At 36.1% G+C, this 21,091-nt stretch overlaps 1 protein-coding gene across 2 annotated transcripts in view; it reads right to left on the bottom strand.

Moving 5' to 3' along the window:
- The window catches only part of MINDY2 (MINDY lysine 48 deubiquitinase 2), a 78,613-nt gene that overhangs the window by 45,117 nt on the left and 12,405 nt on the right, over positions 1-21,091 (bottom strand). Inside the window, exons 2-3 of one of the 2 annotated variants that reach the window (XM_068536344.1) lie at positions 19,310-19,367; positions 2,930-2,994 (exon numbers count right to left, since the gene is read on the bottom strand). The exons of the other annotated variant lie outside the window; for it this stretch is intronic. Of the exons in view, the coding sequence (XP_068392445.1) occupies positions 2,930-2,994; positions 19,310-19,367 (123 nt within the window). The remainder of the gene's footprint in view (positions 1-2,929; positions 2,995-19,309; positions 19,368-21,091) is intronic. 2 annotated transcript variants of the gene reach the window in all.

The following is a 21,091-nucleotide window of genomic DNA, read 5'->3' as shown; positions in this document are numbered from 1 at the left end:
TAAAGTGATGAAAGGGAAGAACATACAACCAAGATTACTCTACCTGGCAAGGATCTCATCCAGATTCAATGGAGAAATCAAAAGCTTTACAGACAAGCAAAAGCTAGGAGAATTCAGCACTACCAAACCAGCTCTACAACAAATGCTAAAGGAACTTCTCTAAGTGGGAAACACAAGAGAAGAAAAGGACCTACAAAAACAAACCCAAAACAATTAAGAAAATGGTAATAGGAACATACATATCGATAATTACCTTAAACATGAATGGATTAAATGCTCCACCCAAAAGACACAGGCTCGCTGAATGGTTACAAAAACAAGACCCATATATATGCTGTCTACAAGAGACCCACTTCAGACCTAGGGACACATACAGACTGAAAGTGAGGGGAGGGAAAAAGATATTCCATGCAAATGTAAATCAAAAGAAAGCTGGAGTAGCAATACTCATATCAGATAAAATAAATTTTAAAATAAAGAATGTTACAAGAGACAAGGAAGGACACTACATAATGATCAAGGGATCAATCCAAGAAGAAGATATAACAATTGTAAATATATATGCACCCAACATAGGAGCACCTCAATACGTAAGGCAACTGCTAACAGCTATAAAAGAGGAAATCGACAGTAACACAATAATAGTGGGGGACTTTTAACACCTCATTTACACCAATGGACAGATCATCCCGACAGAAAATTAATAAGGAAACACAAGCTTTAAATGACACAATAGACCAGATAGAGTTAATTGATATTTATAGGACATTCCATCCAAAAATAGCAGATTACACTTTCTTCTCAAGTGCACACGGAACATTCTCCAGGATTGATCACATTGTGGGTCACAAATCAAGCCTGGGTAAATTTAAGAAAATTGAAATCATATCAAGCATCTTTTCCGACCACAACGCTATGAGATTAGAAATCAGTTACAGCAAAAAAAACATAAAAAACACAAACACATGGAGGATAAACAATACGTTACTAAATAACTAACTAAATAACTAAATAACTGAAGAAATTAAAGAGGAAATCAGAAAATATCTACAGACAAATTACAATGAAAACATGACAATCCAAAACCTATGGGATGCAGCAAAAGCAGTTGGGATTGACATATATACACTAATATGTATAAAATGGATAACCAATAAGAACCTGATACAAAAAAAAAATTTTTTTTAAAAGATGACACAAACAGATGGAGAGATATACCATTTTCTTGGATTGGAAGAATCAATATTGTGAAAATGACTCTACTACCCAAAGCAATCTACAGATTCAATGCAATCCCTATCAAATTACCAATGGCATTTTTTACAGAACTAGAACAAAAAATCTTAAAATTTGTATGGAGACCCAAAAGACCCCGAATAGTCAAAGCAGTCTTGAGGGAAAAAAATGGAGCTGGAGGAATCAGACTCCCGGACTTAAGACTATACTACAAAGCTACAGTAATCAAGACAATATGGTACTGGCACAAAAACAGAAATATAGATCAATGGAACAGGATAGAAAGCCCAAAGATAAACCCACGCACCTATGGTCAACTAATCTATGACAAAGCAGGCCAGGATATACAATGGAGAAAAGACAGCCTCTTCAATAAGTGGTGCTGGGAAAACTGGACAGCTATATGTAAAAGAATGAAATTAGAACACTCCCTAACACCATACACAAAAATAAACTCAAAATGGATTAAATACCTAAATGTAAGGCCAGACACTATAAAACTCTTAGAGGAAAACACAGGAAGAACACTCTTTGACATAAATCACAGCAAGATCTTTTTTGATCCACCTCCTAGAGTAATGGAAATAAAAATAAACAAATGGGACCTAATGAGACTTAAGAGCTTTGCAAAGCAAAGGAAGCCACAAACAAGACAAAAAGACAACCTTCAGAATGGGAGAAAATATTTGCAAACAAATCAACGGACAAAGGATTAATCTCCAAAATATATAAACAGCTCATTCAGCTCAATATTAAAGAAACAAACAACCCAATCCAAAAATGGGCAGAAGACCTAAATAGACATTTCTCCAAAGAAGACATACAGACGGCCACGAAGCACATGAAAAGATTCTCAACATCACTAATTGTTAGAGAAATGCAAATCAAAACTACAATGAGGTATCACCTCGCACCAGCTAGAATGGGCATCATCAGAAAATCTAGAAACAATAAATGCTGGAGAGGGTGTGGAGAAAAGGGAACACTCTTGCACTGTTGGTGGGAATGTAAATTGGTACAGGCACTATGGAGAACAGTATGGAGGTTCCTTAAAAAACTAAAAATAGAACTACCATATGACCCAGCAATCCCACTACTGGGCATATACCCAGAGAAAACCATAATTCAAAAAGACACATGCACCCCAATGTTCATTGCAGCACTATGTACAATAGCCAGGTCATGGAAGCAACCTAAATGTCCATCGACAGACGAATGGATAAAGAAGATGTGGTATATATATATACAATGGAATATTACTCAGACATAAAAAGGAACAAAACTGGGTCATTTGTAGAGACGTGGATGGATCTAGAGACTGTCATACAGAGTGAAGTAAGTCAGAAAGAGAAAAACAAATATCGTATATTAACGCATATATATGGAACCTATAAAAATGGTACAGATGAACCGGTTTGCAAGGCAGAAATAGAGACACAGATGTAGAGAACAAACGTATGGACACCAAGGGGGGAATGTGGGGGTGGGGTGAGGTGGTGGTGGTGTGATGAATTGGGAGATTGGGATTGACATATATACACTAATATGTATAAAATAGATAACTAATAAGAACCTGCTGTATAAAAAAATAAAATTCAAAAATTCAAAAAAAAAAAGCCACTGATAGAGACCAATGAATGTATCTGTAAGTAAAAATTAACTATCTTAATATAACAAAAATTGTATCTATTACCTGCTCATAGTTTAAACGTTGAATTTCTGAAATTTCTTTTGGCTTTGTATCAAGCATGTAATCTCCTGTAAAAAGAAATTGTAAAGTTGCCTTTTAAAAATATTACTTTTTTTCTAATTACAAAGGTAATACATTTTAATTATAAATTGTAGCAATAGGTAACATAAAATATTGATCCCCCCCCATTCAGAGAAAGTCAATGTTAACTGTTAGCTAAGGTCTCACATATTTTTTTCAGTGTACATCCTATGTTTTGAACTTTCTTTTTCTTCCTCCTTATATTTAAGCGTCTTTACATGTCACTACAATAAAGCTCTAAAAGGTTTTTACCAAGTTTCACTGCTATCAGCAAGATAACTATTACCCCAAATACCTTTCCAAGAATGGGTGTCATCAGTCTTCTAAATGTCTGTTATTCTTAGAAGTAAGCAAAAAATTTTTTTGCATTTAAAAAATTGGTATCTTAGTGGTTACCAGTGAGGAGAGGGGAGAGAGAGAGGCAAGAAAGGGGTATGGAATTGAGATACAAACTACTATGTATAAAATATATAAGCAACAAGAATATATTGTATAGCACAGGGAATTATAGCCATTATCTTGTAATAGCTTTTAATGGAGTATAATCTGTAAAAATACTGAATCACTATGCTGTACACCTGAAACTAATATAATATTGTAAAGCAACTATACTTCCCCCAAATTGATATATTTTTATACATGTATTTTCATTTGGTATCACCTTTTTAATATATAAATGACTTCTTAAAAAATAAATTTATTTACTTATTTATTTTTGGCTGCATTGGGTCTTCGTTGCTGCACGCGGGCTTTCTCTAGTTGCGGCGAGTGGGGGCTACTCTTCATTGCAGTGCGCAGCCTTCTTATTGCGGTGGCTGCTCTTGTTGCAGAGCACAGGCTCTAGGCGTGCAGGCTTCAGTAGTTGTGGCATACGGGCTCAGTAGTTGTGACTTGCGGTCTCTAGAGTGCAGGCTCAGTAGTTGTGGCGCGTGGGCTTAGTTGCTCTGCGGCATGTGGGATCTTCCCAGCCCAGGGCTTGAACCTGTGTTCCCTGCATTGGCAGGCGGATTCTTAACCACTGTGCTACCAGGGAAGCCCCTATAAATGACTTTTAGTATAAGTGATACCTTTTAAATATATGTAGCATCATTTTAATATATGCAGTATCTTTTTATCCATGTTTTGCCTTTTTAACTATGTATTAATTATATATACTTTTCTTGAATTGCCTGCCTATACAAGTATCATTTTTTTTTTTTTTTTTACTGAACCATAAAAGCTCTTTTTCAGTTAGAGGAATTAGAACATTTCCTGTTATACATGGTAAATTTTTTTTTTCCCATAATGGCTTCTGACTTTATGGTGATGTTTTCTGCCTACTTTTCACCATACAGCAATATTTAATTTCAGTATAGTCAAATTCTTCTATTATAGCTTCTGGGTTTGATGGGTTTGATGTCATGTTAGAAAGATTTTCACCTCTTCAGAGTATACAAACATTCACATATACTTTCTTCATGTAATTTTATGTGTCTTTTTTTACGTTTAAATCTTTAATTTATCTGGAATTAATTTTGATATAAACAGTGATACATGGAACTAACTTCTCAGCCAGCCTCCCAAATCACTAAGTTGATAAACTGTTTTATTAACTTTTATTTTCAAATTCAGAATAAACTTCTAAAGACTGCATCAAGTATTCTTTTAGGGACTTCCCTGGTGGCACAGTGGTTAATAATCCGCCTGCTAGTGCAGGGGAGATGGGTTCGAGCCCTGGTCCGGGAAGATCCCACATGCCAAGGAGCAACTAAGCTCATGCGCCACAACTACTGAGCCTGCGCTCTAGAGCCCGTGAGCCACAACTACTAAGCCGACGAGCCACAACTACTGAAGCCCATGCGCTTAGAGCCTGTGCTCTGCAACAAGAGAAGCCACCACAAATGAGAAGCCCATGCACCGCAACAAAGATTAGCCCCTGCTTGCTACAACTAGAGAAAGCTGCGCACAGCAACGAAGACCCAATGCAGCCAAAGATAAATAAATAAATAAATAAGTTTAAAAAAAGTGTTCTTTTAATCTCTCCAACTCTGATAATAAAGGAATTCCTATGAACATCAATATATTATTATTTTTGCTTTTATTTAGAACTCTAAGATGGCAACATCTAACAAATAACAATTTTATTCCACCATAGGTACAGGAACTCTAAATCACTAAATTAATTCATTCACAGAAATATATAAGCAAGGGTATTTAACAAATATTTTTGAATCCTTACTATACATGGCACATTGTATATTTACATGTTGAGATTTTAATATAGCATTTAACTGAAAACTACGCTTTGAGTAAATTTTATACATTATTTATTCAAATAATTGAGAACATATTTGCTATACTTGTATCCTATATCTCATTTAAGTTCTGTATTTATCCTGATAAAAGATTGTAGTGTATGCTTTCCTACAACTTTAATAGGGTCAGGATGCAGAACATTACATAATTCAATACTAAAAGACCCTAGATATGCTATCATAGATTAAAGCTTAGGTGCTAAGAATAGAATAATTATTGGGAAAGACTCAGATAAGCAACTCCTCTTTTCCTGAGGTCAGAAAAGATCTTTAGACAAGAGAAGAATGGCCTGACTAAGGGAGGCAGCCTCTTTGATGGACCTCAGTGAGCCCTATAGCCTGGTATTCATACCTTTGTATAATCACCTTCCCTTGAGTGTGGACTGGATTCACTTCTAGTGAATCAAATACAACAGAATTAATGAAATGTCACTTACAAAATTATAAAAGAAAATATTGTGTCGTTTGTCATGGTACTTTCTCATTTGTTCACTCTGAGGAATGCCACCTGCCATGTTGTGAGCTGCCTTTTGGAGATGCCCACGGCAAGGAACTGAAGGAAGCCTCTAGAGAGCCACAGTCAATGAGGAACTGAGAACCTCGGTCCAACAACCTGTGAGGAACTGAATCCTGCCAACAACCAAGTGAGTAAGCTCGGACGCAGATCCTCCTCAGTTGGGCCTGGAGATAAGACTGCAGCCCCGAGTCAGCTCTACCCACCACCAGAGCCTCCCATCAAGCCTCTTAGATAGCCTCAACCACCAGAGGGCAGACAACAGAAGCAAGAAAAACTACAATCCTGCAGCCTGTGGACCAAAAACCACAGTTACAGAAAGATAGACAAGATGAAAAGGCAGAGGGCTATGTACCAGATGAAGGAACAAGAAAAAACCCCAGAAAAACAACTAAATGAAGTGGAGATAGGCAACCTTCCAGAAAAAGAATTCAGAATAATGATAGTGAAGATGATCCAGGACCTCGGAATAAGAATGGAGGCAAAGATTGAGAAGATGCAAGAAATGATTAACAAAGACCTAGAAGAATTAAAGAACAAACAAACAGAGATGACCAATACAATAACTGAAATGAAAACTACACTAGAAGGAATCAATAGCAGAATAACTGAGGCAGAAGAACGGATAAGTGACCTGGAAGACAGAATGGTGGAATTCACTGCTGCGGAACAGACTAAAGAAAAAAGAATGAAAAGAAATGAAGACAGCCTAAGAGACCTCTGGGACAACATTAAACGCAACAACATTCGCATTATAGGGGTCCCAGAAGGAGAAGAGAGAGAGAAAGGACCAGAGAAAATATTTGAAGAGATTATAGTCGAAAACTTCCCTAACATGGGAAAGGAAATAGCCACCCAAGTCCAGGAAGCGCAGAGAGTCCCATACAGAATAAACCCAAGGAGAAACACGCCGAGACACATAGTAATCAAAGTGGCAAAAATTAAAGACAAAGAAAAATTATTGAAAGCAGCAAGGGAAAAACGACAAATAACATACAAGGGAACTCCCATAAGGTTAACAGCTGATTTCTCAGCAGAAACTCTGCAAGCCAGAAGGGAGTGGCATGATATACTTAAAGTGATGAAAGGGAAGAACCTACAACCAAGATTACTCTACCCGGCAAGGATCTCATTTAGATTTGATGGAGAAATCAAAAGCTTTACAGACAAGCAAAAGCTATGAGAATTCAGCACCACCAAACCAGCTCTACAACAAATGCTAAAGGAACTTCTCTAAGTGGGAAACACAAGAGAAGAAAAGGACCTACAAAAACAAACCCAAAACAATTAAGAAAATGGTCATAGGAACATACATATCGATAATTACCTTAAACGTGAATGGATTAAATGCCCCAACCAAAAGACATAGACTGGCTGAATGGATACAAAAACAAGACCCATATATATGCTGTCTACAAGAGACCCACTTTAGACCTAGGGACACATACAGACTGAAAGTGAGGGGATGGAAAAAGATATTCCATGCAAATGGAAATCAAAAGAAAGCTGGAGTAGCAATTCTCATATCAGACAAAATAGACTTTAAAATAAAGACGATTACAAGAGACAAAGAAGGACACTATATAATGATCAAGGGATCAATCCAAGAAGAAGATATAACAATTATAAATATATATGCACCCAACATAGGCACACGTCAATACATAAGGCAACTGCTAACAGCTATAAAAGAGGAAATCGACAGTAACACAATAATAGTGGGGGACTTTAACACTTCACTTACACCAATGGACAGATCATCCAAAATGAAAATAAATAAGGAAACAGAAGCTTTAAATGACACAATAGACCAGATAGATTTAATTGATATATATAGGACATTCCATCCAAAAACAGCAGATTACACGTTCTTCTCAAGTGCGCACGGAACATTCTCCAGGACAGATCACATCTTGGGTCACAAATCAAGCCTCAGTAAATTTAAGAAAATTGAAATCATATCAAGCATCTTTTCTGACCACAACGCGATGAGATTAGAAATGAATTACAGGGAAAAAAACGTAAAAAAGACAAACACATGGAGGCTAAACAATACGTTACTAAATAACCAAGAGATCACTGAAGAAATCAAAGAGGAAATAAAAAAATACCTAGAGACAAATGACAAGGAAAACACGACGACCCAAAACCTATGGGATGCAGCAAAAGCGGTTCTAAGAGGGAAGTTTATAGCTATACAAGCCTACCTAAAGAAACAAGAAAAATCTCAAGTAAACAATCTAACCTTACACCTAAAGAAACTAGAGAAAGAAGAACAAACAAAACCCAAAGTTAGCAGAAGGAAAGAAATCATAAAGATCAGAGCAGAAATAAATGAAATAGAAACAAAGAAAACAATAGCAAAGATCAATAAAACTAAAAGTTGGTTCTTTGAGAAGATAAACAAAATTGATAAGCCATTAGCCAGACTCATCAAGAAAAAGAGGAAGAGGACTCAAATCAATAAAATCAGAAATGAAAAAGGAGAAGTTACAACAGACACCGCAGAAATACAAAGCATCCTAAGAGACTACTACAAGCAACTTTATGCCAATAAAATGGACAACCTGGAAGAAATGGACAAATTCTTAGAAAGGTATAACCTTCCAAGACTGAACCAGGAAGAAACAGAAAATATGAACAGGCCAATCACAAGTAATGAAATTGAAACTGTGATTAAAAATCTTCCAACAAACAAAAGTCCAGGACCAGATGGCTTCACAGGTGAATTCTATCAAACATTTAGAGAAGAGCTAACACCCATCCTTCTCAAACTCTTCCAAAAAATTGCAGAGGAAGGAACACTCCCAAACTCATTCTATGAGGCCACCATCACCCTGATACCAAAACCAGACAAAGACACTACAAAAAAAGAAAATTACAGACCAATGTCACTGATGAATATAGATGCAAAAATCCTCAACAAAATACTAGCAAACAGAATCCAACAACACATTAAAAGGATCATACACCACGATCAAGTGGGATTTATCCCAGGGATGCAAGGATTCTTCAATATACGCAAATCAATCAATGTGATACACCATATTAACAAATTGAAGAATAAAAACCATATGATCATCTCAATAGATGCAGAAAAAGCTTTTGACAAAATTCAACACCCATTTCTGATAAAAACTCTCCAGAAAGTGGGCATAGAGGGAACCTACCTCAACATAATAAAGGCCATATATGACAAACCCACAGCAAACATCATTCTCAATGGTGAAAAACTGAAAGCATTTCCTCTAAGATCAGGAACGAGACAAGGATGTCCACTCTCACCACTATTATTCAACATAGTTCTGGAAGTCCTAGCCACGGCAATCAGAGAAGAAAAAGAAATAAAAGGAATACAAATCGGAAAAGAAGAAGTAAAACTGTCACTGTTTGCAGATGACATGATACTATACATAGAGAATCCCAAAACTGCCACCAGAAAACTGCTAGAGCTAATTAATGAATATGGTAAAGTTGCAGGATACAAAATTAATGCACAGAAATCTCTTGCATTCCTATACACTAATGATGAAAAATCTGAAAGAAATTATGGAAACACTCCCATTTACCATTGCAACAAAAAGAATAAAATACTTAGGAATAAACCTACCTAGGGAGACAAAAGACCTGTATGCAGAAAACTATAAGACACTGATGAAAGAAATTAAAGATGATACCAACAGATGGAGAGATATACCATGTTCTTGGATTGGAAGAATCAACATTGTGAAAATGAGTATACTACCCAAAGCAATCTACAGATTCAATGCAATCCCTATCAAATTACCAATGGCATTTTTTACGGAGCTAGAACAAATCATCTTAAAATTTGTATGGAGACACAAAAGACCCCGAATAGCCAAAGCAGTCTTGAGGCAAAAAAATGGAGCTGGAGGAATCAGACTCCCTGACTTCAGACTCTACTACAAAGCTACAGTAATCAAGACAATATGGTACTGGCACAAAAACAGAAACATAGATCAATGGAACAAGATAGAAAGCCCAGAGATTAACCCACGCACCTATGGTCAACTAATCTATGACAAAGGAGGCAAAGATATACAATGGAGAAAAGACAGTCTCTTCAATAAGTGGTGCTGGGGAAACTGGACAGCTACATGTAAAAGAATGAAATTAGAATACTCCCTAACACCATACACAAAAATAAACTCAAAATGGATTAAAGACCTAAATATAAGACTGGACACTATAAAACTCTTAGAGGAAAACATAGGAAGAACACTCTTTGACATAAATCACAGCAAGATCTTTTTTGATCCACCTCCTAGAGTAATGGAAATAAAAACAAAAATAAACAAGTGGGACCTAATGAAACTTCAAAGCTTTTGCACAGCAAAGGAAACCATAAACAAGACAAAAAGACAACCCTCAGAATGGGAGAAAATATTTGCAAATGAATCAACGGACAAAGGATTAATCTCCAAAATACATAAACAGCTCATTCAGCTCAATATCAAAGAAACAAACACCCCAATCCAAAAATGGGCAGAAGACCTAAACAGACATTTCTCCAAAGAAGACATACAGACGGCCACGAAGCACATGAAAAGATGCTCAACATCACTAATTATTAGAGAAATGCAAATCAAAACTACAACGAGGTATCACCTCACTCCTGTTAGAATGGGCATCATCAGAAAATCTACGAACAACAAATGCTGGAGAGGGTGTGGAGAAAAGGGAACCCTCTTGCACTGTTGGTGGGAATGTAAATTGATACAGCCACTATGGAGAACAATATGGAGGTTCCTTAAAAAACTAAAAATAGAATTACCATATGACCCAGCAATCCCACTACTGGGCATATACCCAGAGAAAACCGTAATTCAAAAAGACACATGCACCCCAATGTTCATTGCAGCACTATTTACAATAGCCAGGTCATGGAAGCAACCTAAATGCCCATCAGCAGACGAATGGATAAAGAAGTTGTGGTACATATATACAATGGAATATTACTCAGCCATAAAAATGAACGAAACTGAGTCATTTGTTGAGACGTGGATGGATCTAGAGACAGTCATACAGAGTGAAGTATGTCAGAAAGAGAAAAACAAATATCGTATGTTAATGCATGTATGTGGAACCTAGAAAAATGGTACAGATGAGCCAGTTTGCAGGGCAGAAGTTGAGACACAGATGTAGAGAATGGACATATGGACACCAAGGGGGGAAAACTGCGGTGAGGTGGGGATGGTGGTGTGCTGAATTGGGCGATTGGGATTGACATGTATACACTGATGTGTATAAAATTGATGCCTAATAAGAACCTGCAGTATAAAAAAACAAACAAAACAACTAATACTAAACTTTTATTGGGTTATTTGTATGGAAATATGTTAATATAAATGTTTCAGACATTACATGAAATTTCTAAAAATCTTATATTTGTATTTGTATGGAAATATGTATGGAAATATGTTAATATAAATGTTTCAGACATTACATGAAATTTCTAAAAATCTTATATTTGTATTTGTATGGAAATATGTATGGAAATATGTTAATATAAATGTTTCAGACATTACATGAAATTTCTAAAAATCTTATATGTTCTGGTATAATGTTATATGTAATAATCCTAGTTATTACTTTAAAATGTATATCTCAGAAATAACTAATTTTCTTGTCAACTGCATTATTATGAACTTTCATCAAATCTTTAAAAAAAAAAAAAAAAAAGACTGCAGCCCCAACTGACACACTGACTGCAACCTCATGAGAGACCTTAAGCCAGAGTCACTTAGCCACACCGAGATTCCTGACCTACAGATACCGTGTGATAATAAACGTTCATTGTTCTAAGTGACTAAATTTTGGGGTGATATGAAACAATAGACATCTGTAGTTTTAGGAAAGTTTGTAATAGAGAATTAGATATTTTTAAAAGACTGATTTTGAGTTTTTAAGGGAGCATCTTTCAGCTTTAGATATCTAAATAAATCATCTCTTAAGAATTCTGTCTAGCTTATCTAACCTTTATAACAAAATTGGTCAACAATACTACTTCAATCAAAAATATTTATTGAGGGACTTCCCTGGTGGTGCAGTGGTTAAGAATCTGCCTTCCATTGCAGGGGATGCAGGTTCAATCCCTGGTCGGGGAACTAACTAAGATCCCACATGCCGTGGGGCAACTAAAACCACACGCCGCGACTACTGAGCCCGCACACTCTAGAGCCCGTGCGCCACAACTAGAGAGCACTCATGCTGCAACTACTGAGCCCATGGGCTCTGGAGCCCGCGTGCCACAACTAGAGAGCTCACACGCTGCAACTACTGAGCCTGCGTGCCCTGGAGCCCGCGTGCTGCAGTGAAGAGCCTGTGTGCTGCAAAGAAAGATCCCACATGCCGCAACAAAGATCCTGCATGCCGCAACTAAGACCTGACACAGCCAAATAAATAAATAAATAAAACATTTTTAAAAAAACAGTATTTATTGAAAGTCTATTCCGTGTTTAGCAACAGGTTAATGTGTTTGGAAATGAGTGTTTCCCTTAAAAAACTAATAATTTGGTTGGGCAAAGAACATACAGGAAACAGAATAAAATAACAATAAGGTATAATAGAGTGTAAAATGTAATAAATGCCTTAAGTACCAAGTGATTTTGAAAAGAAATATTGATAAAGCCTGTAGCACTTAGAAATATCCTTTGTAGGGGGTAGTATCTAAAGCGGATTCAGAAAAATCGGCAGAACTTGCCAAGGCAGTGAGGGGAAAAAGCATTCTTTGAGGGAGAAAGAATGATGGGAAAAGCAAATATAAGAAACATCATGCTATATTGGCAGTTTATAAGGAGGTTTATACATAAGATTTATGTTGCAGAGTGGTGGGAAATATGGCTGGATGGGTAACCTTGATCAGATTATAGAAAATCATAAATAATACATCAGTAAGTTTGGCTGCTTGTGAAAGATCGTAAGGGAATCTTTCTGTTTTTAAGTAGACAAGTGAAGGATGAAATTGGTGTTTTAAGAAGATAACACTGATATGTAGGCTAATTTGGAGAGTAGAGGAAACAAAAGAGCTTGCAATAAATCACATTCCGAAGTACCAGTATACAGAGAGAGGAAAGAATTTCAAAGAAAGAATCCATAAGACTTTGCTATTAATAGGATATTTCAGACAAACAGAAATTAAGAAACAAAAACCTGACAGCTACATTAGGCCAAAAAAGGAAGAGGGTTTCGCAGTAGGTAGTAGGTAACTTATCCCAGGTGAGCATTTGGAAAAGAGGAGACACAGTCAACTGTGGGCAAAATTAAAATGCTTCAACATTGACCTCCTTTTATAGTATTTATGTTCAAAAGATAAAATAAATTATCTTTTAAAAAGTCAGACAGCACCATCATCCCAACAACTATTTTCCTTACTATAATACGATGCTAGTCTCACCATCATACAAACTGTCTTGGATGGTTAAAATCATAGTGTATATTCTAGTTTGTGTTGTGCTTTTTTACCTCATCTTCCTAACCATTTTCTGCCTTCCACCTACACTTCTTCCCCACTTTATTAGACCTCCTAGCACTTACTAGGAGCTTTCATGTTGCTTTCTTGAGGCCAAAGCCCTCCAACAAGCCATGTCCATGTTTGGCCCTGCTCTAATACTCCAGTAATAGAAATTTCCAAATTAAAATTCCCTCCTCCTCTAACCTTTGACAATCAAAATTCCCATTCCCTGTAGTTCCTCAGCTAGGTACTAGGAAAACCTTTAATGGTTTCTTTACAATCTTTCTACTAGTGTTTGCTTATTAATGAAAAAGTATCCCTGGTTCCCCCAGAGAACTGGAGTAATCTCAAGAGAACAAAATCCAAATAGCTTAGAAAATTAAACAATTTGTTTTGGCAGGATTGGCTTTAAATAAAGTTTACTTTTGGCGAGGCAGAGTTTTCAGAATCTCTCTTCTCACATTATTCTTGCTCACTTCTCTCCCACCTTCCATTAGGATCATAGTACTTTCATGCTGTCCCTGTAGATGAGTCTCCTCACCCAGGACTTCCAAACCTCTTTAGCTACCCTAGATCTAAATATTACTTCATCAATTTTTCTTTTTCCCTATAATTTAAAAAATTCTCTACCCTATGTCCTGCTTCCTCAGGGATTTTAAAAATCTAACAGTTAGATAAATTTAAGATACCAAGATGCACTAGTTATTTTCTTTCCAAGAAAAATACCATGTTAACATTTTCTTAGTACATTTATGCAGCCACATTGACTGTATTGTTGACACCTCCAAATAACTTGTCCACAGTACATGATCAGCAAATATTTGCTGGATAAGAAAAAGGAAAAATAAAAGGAAGAGACAAGTAGTAGGAATTTAAAATACTCTATCAAAAACACTTGAGTGGTGGAAAGGGAGAAGGGATATACTTTTGAGAATACTAGCCTTTCAGCATTTTAAAAATCATATTAGAAGGTGTCTAGATGGAGAGAGCACATTATTTAATCTTTCTGAGCTTTGGTTACCTCATCTGTAAAATGAAGAGGTATTATAATTTATGATGCTTTTATTTCCACTCCAATCTTACCCTTTTATACTATTAGTACCTCCATTCATATGCCCTCTGTCTCTGCTCATGGGTCTCTGCCATTACAACTGCATTCTTTAGCTACGGGAACTAACAGCAAAAGAGCTCATTTTGTCTCAGAAGGTAGAATAGAAAAAGGCAAGTAGAGTGATGGTAATAACTAGCAGGCAAGAGGTTAGGTAAATGGCATCGGTCTATGATAGCGCAGACAGCAGAGCCAGGATGACATAAGCTGTGGAGTGGCAGCACAGTTTAAGGTTAGCACTGTCCAACAGAAATATAATGCAAGCCACAAATTCAAGCCCATATGTAACTTTAAATTTTTAGTAGCCACATTAAAAAAAGTAAAAAGAAGTAAAATTAATTTTAATAATATATTTTATTTAGCCCAGTATATTAAACGTCACCCCTGCTGAAACTTCCCCCACCACCCCCCCCGCCACCCTGTGGAAAAATTGTCTTCTACAAAACCAGTCCCTGGTGCCAAAAAGTTTGGGGACCGCTGCTCTAACCCATGCATTTCAGCAGGGGTGATGTTACCCCCAAGGGGGCAAAAACTGGTTCTTGGAGGGTAGGGACAAAAGTATCTTAGATATTATAATGGTTTGTGGCCTTCAAAGGGCCACAGAACATGAAGAGACATACAGTATATCTGTGGTATTAAAATTTCCTGGAGTGAGTGATTAGGACAAAGATATCTACAAAGGCTCCTTAGGGGGGCAATACTGAAAAAAGGTGGAGAAACACTGCTCTACCCAATCTGTGCATGCTGGGAAACTTTAGGAGATGATCCTGGACCCACGTCTCTTCTCTATACTTTCTCTCTTAATGATCTCATCAATTTCCACAGATTTAAATACCATTTTTATACTAATGACTCCTAAATTCCTATCTTGAATTTCAGTGTCCTCTGGAACTCATGGTCTCTCAAATCTTCTAAGTATTTTCTTTTCTTAATGTTTCCTTCATCTTCTGCCTAAATGAAATTTGGCTCTGCCTTGATGACACTGCAGCCCTCTCAAGTGATGTCTTTTCTCTCTCATGCTTCTTTACCGGTGAGCCTGGAGGTGGATCTACTTGCTCCTATGGTCATTCTTTCTCTCCCTCCTCCCTAAGACTCCTCAGTTTTAAAACTCATGCTATCATATAATACTACCCATTATCCACCCACCTGGTTATAGTTCTCTACCAACTTTCAGGTCAATCTGCCTCATTCCTAGCTCACTACCTCTCTATAACAAAAATCCTGCCATAATTTTTGATAATTTCAATACTCATAGAGATGACCCATCTAATACCCTGGACTTTCTGTTTCTTGACCTCTTTTCCAACAAAAATCTTATATTCCACCTTATCTCAGAAACTCATTCCCTATGATCATACGACTTTGTTATTACCAGGCTCCAAAAATTCTTCAGCTGTATCAGGGCCTACAATCCACTAAATCCCATCACATTTTTCTTCAACATATTTATATCCTCATTTCCTCTTTATGCAACTTAAATATTATAGCTCATCATTATAACCACTCTCTACACATACCTTCAATTTCCTAGTCTCTTTCTTCAACATACTCACTTGGCAAAAACCCAGCTCTGGTTAAATCCTGCTCCTCCACTATTCAGGCCTATACTCATGCAGCTGAGTGTGACTGAAGAAATCATACCGCCAATGTTGGCTGGTCTCACTAACCCCAGTGGTAATGCCCAGGAATCATACTTCATCTCCCCATTCACCTCCAACTTGTCTAGGCAACTATTTTATACCTTCCTTCTCATCTTCAACAACTCCTCCTTCATCTTCACTCTCAGCTGATGACCTGGTTTCCCGTTTCACTGAGAAAACAGAAGCACTCAAAAGACCTTCTATAAGTTACCACACCCACATCTGTCCACCTACCTGCATCTATTTTTAATACATTCTATCTTCCCTCCTATTGCTAAGGATAAAGTATCTGTACTGCTTAAGACTAATACTTCTATTTGTCTAAAATACTCTTTTCAATTCCTTTCCTTCAATTTTCTCTTTTTAAAAACAGCTTTATAGAAATGTAATTCACATACCATATAATTAACCCATTTAAAGTGTAGAGTTCAATGTTTTTAAAGTATATTAATAGGATTGTGAAATTATCATCATGACCTAATTTTAGAACATTTTGGTCTCCCCTTAAAGAAACTCTATACCCATTAGCAGTCAATCTCTATTTCCCCCTTATATTCCCAAGTCTTAAGCAACCATTAATCTACTTTCTGTCTCTAAATTTGCCTATTCTGGACATTTGATATAAATGGAATCATATAATAAGTGGTATTTTGTGACTTGGCTTCTTTGACTTAGCATAATGTCTTTAAGTTTATCCATATTACAGCATGTATCAATACATTCCTTTTTATGGCTGAATAACGTTTCACTATACGGATACACCACAGTTTGTTTATCCAGTCATCAGTTGATGGCTATCTGGGTTGTTTCCACTTTTAGGCTATTATTAATAATGCTGCTATGAACATTCCTGTACAAGTTTTTGTGTGAACATGTGTCTTTACTTCTCTTGGGTAAAGTTGTAGGACCATAGGTAATTCTATATTTAGCTGTCTAAGGAACTGACAAACTGTTTTCCACAGTAGCTTGATTATGTTACATTCCTACTGGCTATGTACAATATAAGGGCTTCTAATTTTCCCCTGTGCCCACTCCAGTCAAGTTTTTATCCTGTGGACTCGTTGAAGTAACCAATTACCTCCTTATGGCTCAATCAATGGTCAATTTTCAGTCTTCATCCTGCATGGCCTATTAGCAGCATTTGATTCAACTAATCTCTAACTCTTCATTGAAACTCTTCATTTAGATTCTAGGAAATCAGTCTTTGGTTTTTCTTCTACATAGTTGAGCTTCTACCCATTCTTCCTCTTCCTCAGCTTCTAATCACTGGCACATCCAAGATTCAGTCCACTGATCTCTTCCCTTCTCTATCTACATTCATATTATTCGTGACTCAGTCTAACTGTCATTTATATATGTAGTCTGTTCCCAAATGTGTATTTACAGGCTAGATCTGTGCTGTCCAATACAATAACTAGTAGTGACATGTGGCTATATAAATTTAAGTTTAATTAATTAATAAAAATTTAATTTAATTTAAATTTAATTTAATATTCAGTTCCTCAGTCACATTAGCTATATTTTAAGATATCAAGAGCCCCATGTGCCTAGTGGCTATGAAACTGGACAGCACAGATACAGAACATTTCCACTGACACAGAAAGTTTTACAGTACAGCACTGAGACCTCTCCTCTAGACTCTACATTTATATATCCCACTGCCTCCCTGATATCTCCACTTGAATGTCAATAAACATCCCCAAACCAAAATCCTGATATTCCTCCCTAAACATGTTCCTTCCATTTTTTCCTGTTTCAGTTGATGGTAACTCTGTCCTTCCAGTTGTTCAAACCAAAAATCATGGGGTAACCCTTGACTTCACTTTCACTCCACATTCAACTCATCGGCAAATTCTGTCAGCTCTATATTCAGAATCTGACCATATTTTATAATCTCCACTTCTACTACCCTGCTTGAAGCCACCACCATCTTTTGCCAGTTTTAACAGCTTGCTAACCAATCTCCCTGCTTCTGTCTTTACACCACTAAGTTCTATTTTCAACATAACAGCCAGAGAATTCTTGTTAAACTCAAAGTCAGATCATCAGTCCTCTGTTCAAAATCCTTTAATGGCTTCCCAATCACCCACAGCAAAAGTCAAAGTTGCTATAATAGCCTAGGGTACTGTATGATATGATCCCATTACCTCTAATCTCATCTCCTAATACTTCCCCTTTGCACAGTCCTTGGCAGTCACACTGGCTGTTCATCAAAAGCACTAAGCATATTTCAGCCTTTTCCATGAAATATAATTTAGAAATCACAAAGTGTAAGAATCACCAAGCTAGAGTAAAAGAGGTTTAAATAGAAATTCTATTTCTAGACATCTAGATATTCAAAGTAATCTACACTTAACTATGAGTTTCCCTAGCCAGTGAACGGGATTAAATGACATTAATTACATAAAGAAAAAGGTCTTCCAAAAGCTCTAATCTCAATTACTTTACTAAACCTACCCCTGACAAAAAAAAAAAATCAGTTAGCTAAGTTGTCTGGAATGGCATAAATAAACTAATCAGCTAATAAGATTTTTTAAAATAAAAATTTAATTACTAAACAACTGTAAGAATATGGATTAAGATTTCTGATTTGGTAATAGTATAAATATATAAATTACTATTTGCTAAATTGTAAAAGACCGCAGGGTGACATACAACAACCTGCTCTGTAAACAAGTTCTACTCAATGCAACTGGTCTGCAAACTGTGTATTATGGTCTGTTTTGAAATAAGAATCTTGCATAAGAATGCAATTCAATACACTGCTTCCTTCATCAAGAAAAATTGGCTATCAAAAAATTTCAGATGGACTAATAAAACGTTGTACACTCTAGTATAAGCCTCTATTTCACTGCAGACTGGTAACTAACATTTTATAGACTGGCAGAGGTCCATGAATCATATTTTGGGTAGCACTGCTCTAAATCACCTCCTGGGTTTTAATTCAAGTCTACTCAATATTTTAAAACACTCCCTACATTCAATGTTAGAGTTTTTGTGCCATTTCCCATTCTGTAGTTTATTGGAATTGATATGTACCTTGTTGTTTTCTAGATGTCACTAGTCTCTTTATTTATATTAAAGAATTTTAATGCTGGTCAGAAAGAAGGCATCCAAGAACAGAAACATACTGATAAAAATTTTTAATTAAGAGATTAAAAATTATAACTTAAAAATAGCCTCAAAAAGGTGAAATTTGGTAATATATTAGCTTTGAAAACTTTGGTTTATTTTGAAAGAGATATAAAAATCATTCACTTTTCAACACTAACCTAAATATTCCATCAGCTGTTCAGCAGTTATGATTTCCATCATCGGTGGAAGTTTCACCTGAAAAACAAAGTATTTTTTCTATAAAATCAAATGTTTTAGATAAAGTGTTTCTTCAGTCAGAAACACAAGTATGTATGTGTATTATATGTATCCACTATAGGTATACAACACTCACATTTAAAAATCTTTGTAGCTAATCTTTAATACAACAAAGCCAATCTTATCACCATAAAATTTACAGGGTGATACAAGATCTCAAGAGAGTCAATGAGAAATCTATTTTCAAAGCCAAGTGCTATGCCTTTTGTCACCCATCCTGATTGTCATTATGCACCTGCAACAGTGTCCTGCATGATAGAAAATACAGTTTAAGGGCAGGAAGAGGCACCGAACATGTTTTGACAGGTCACCCATGCAGCAGTTTTACTGAAGACAGGCTTAACACAGGTCAATATTCCATTACTTCAGTCTACCTGGGCCATTTTATTTTGTTGAGTAGCTAAAATGAATACAGTATAAAGGATGGTCATAAACTGAAAGATTCATACTATATGAGTCAACCTGTAAAATTTAAAAACAGGCAAAATTAAACTTTACTGTTTAGAGCTGTACATGTATAAAGAAAAGAAAATGGATACTATAAAAATTAGGACTGTGGTTAACCCTAGGGATAAAAGGAGTTATAGTTGTAACAGGACATATAAGAGGCCTCTGGGGTGCTGGCAATGCTCTATATCTTGACTTGCATGGTAGTTCCACTGTTTGCTTTATGATAACTTGTTAAACTGGACATCTCTGTTTTATGTACTTTTCTGTATGCGCTATATGTCACAATAAAAAGGTTAAAAGTAGATATATACGTTATAGTCATATTTAAGTTTCAAAAGTTAAGTCAGCTGCAACACAGTCTAAATGAATTTTTCAAATGAATTATCAGATGAATTACACAGATATTACAGCCAATGATTGTAAATATTTTAGCTGACTTATTGAAAAGCATACTCCTTGGTATATTCATGGAAGAAAAATAAGTACTGTAGGATGCAAACTCGAACAAAATAATTAACATAGCAATGACAGAATAGCAGCATAATTAAAAATTCCTCAGGAATTACTATTTCAGGATCATTTAAATCAGCAATTTCTCCAACAACGTGTTGAAGAAGGTGCTCTGGATCTTTATGTTACCAAATGTAGTAACAGTATGTCACAATTTTTTGTTTATTTTAATCAATGAATAAAGTAAGTGCTAAAAAAGATCCCTGTAAAACAGAACAGTTTTAGACCCTCTGAAAGCATACATGACAGTTGGTACTTATGAGTTAGTCATCCAGTGGCTTTATCACTCAGTGAAAACCAAGAGTTGCCATGGAGGTTTTGATCATTACTTGTTTCTAAATTATTCTTATTTTCTAGGACATTTTTAAAAATTGTAATAGACTTTTTTTTTTTTCGGTCTGCGCCGCATGGCATGCTGGATCTCAGTTCCCCGACCAGGGATCGAATCCACGCCCCCTGCAGTGGAAGCGCAGAGTCTTCACAACTGGACCACCAGGGAAGTCCCAGAAATTGTAATAGACTTTTTTTTTGGAGCAGTTTTAGGTTTACAGAAAAATTCAGCAGAAAGTACAGAGAGTTCCCATAAAGAGTATATTTTTCAAATTGAAACTCATTGGCAAATTATAGTCCCCTGCTTGTTTTTCTAAATAAAGTTTTATTGGGTGTCACTCTCATTTGTTTATGTACTGTCTTTGGCTGCTTTTGCACTATAATAACAGAGT

Source organism: Eschrichtius robustus, chromosome 1 (assembly GCF_028021215.1).
Source record: "Eschrichtius robustus isolate mEscRob2 chromosome 1, mEscRob2.pri, whole genome shotgun sequence".
NCBI classification, from domain to species: domain Eukaryota; kingdom Metazoa; phylum Chordata; class Mammalia; order Artiodactyla; family Eschrichtiidae; genus Eschrichtius; species Eschrichtius robustus.
This window is presented reverse-complemented; position numbering and strand designations above follow the sequence as displayed.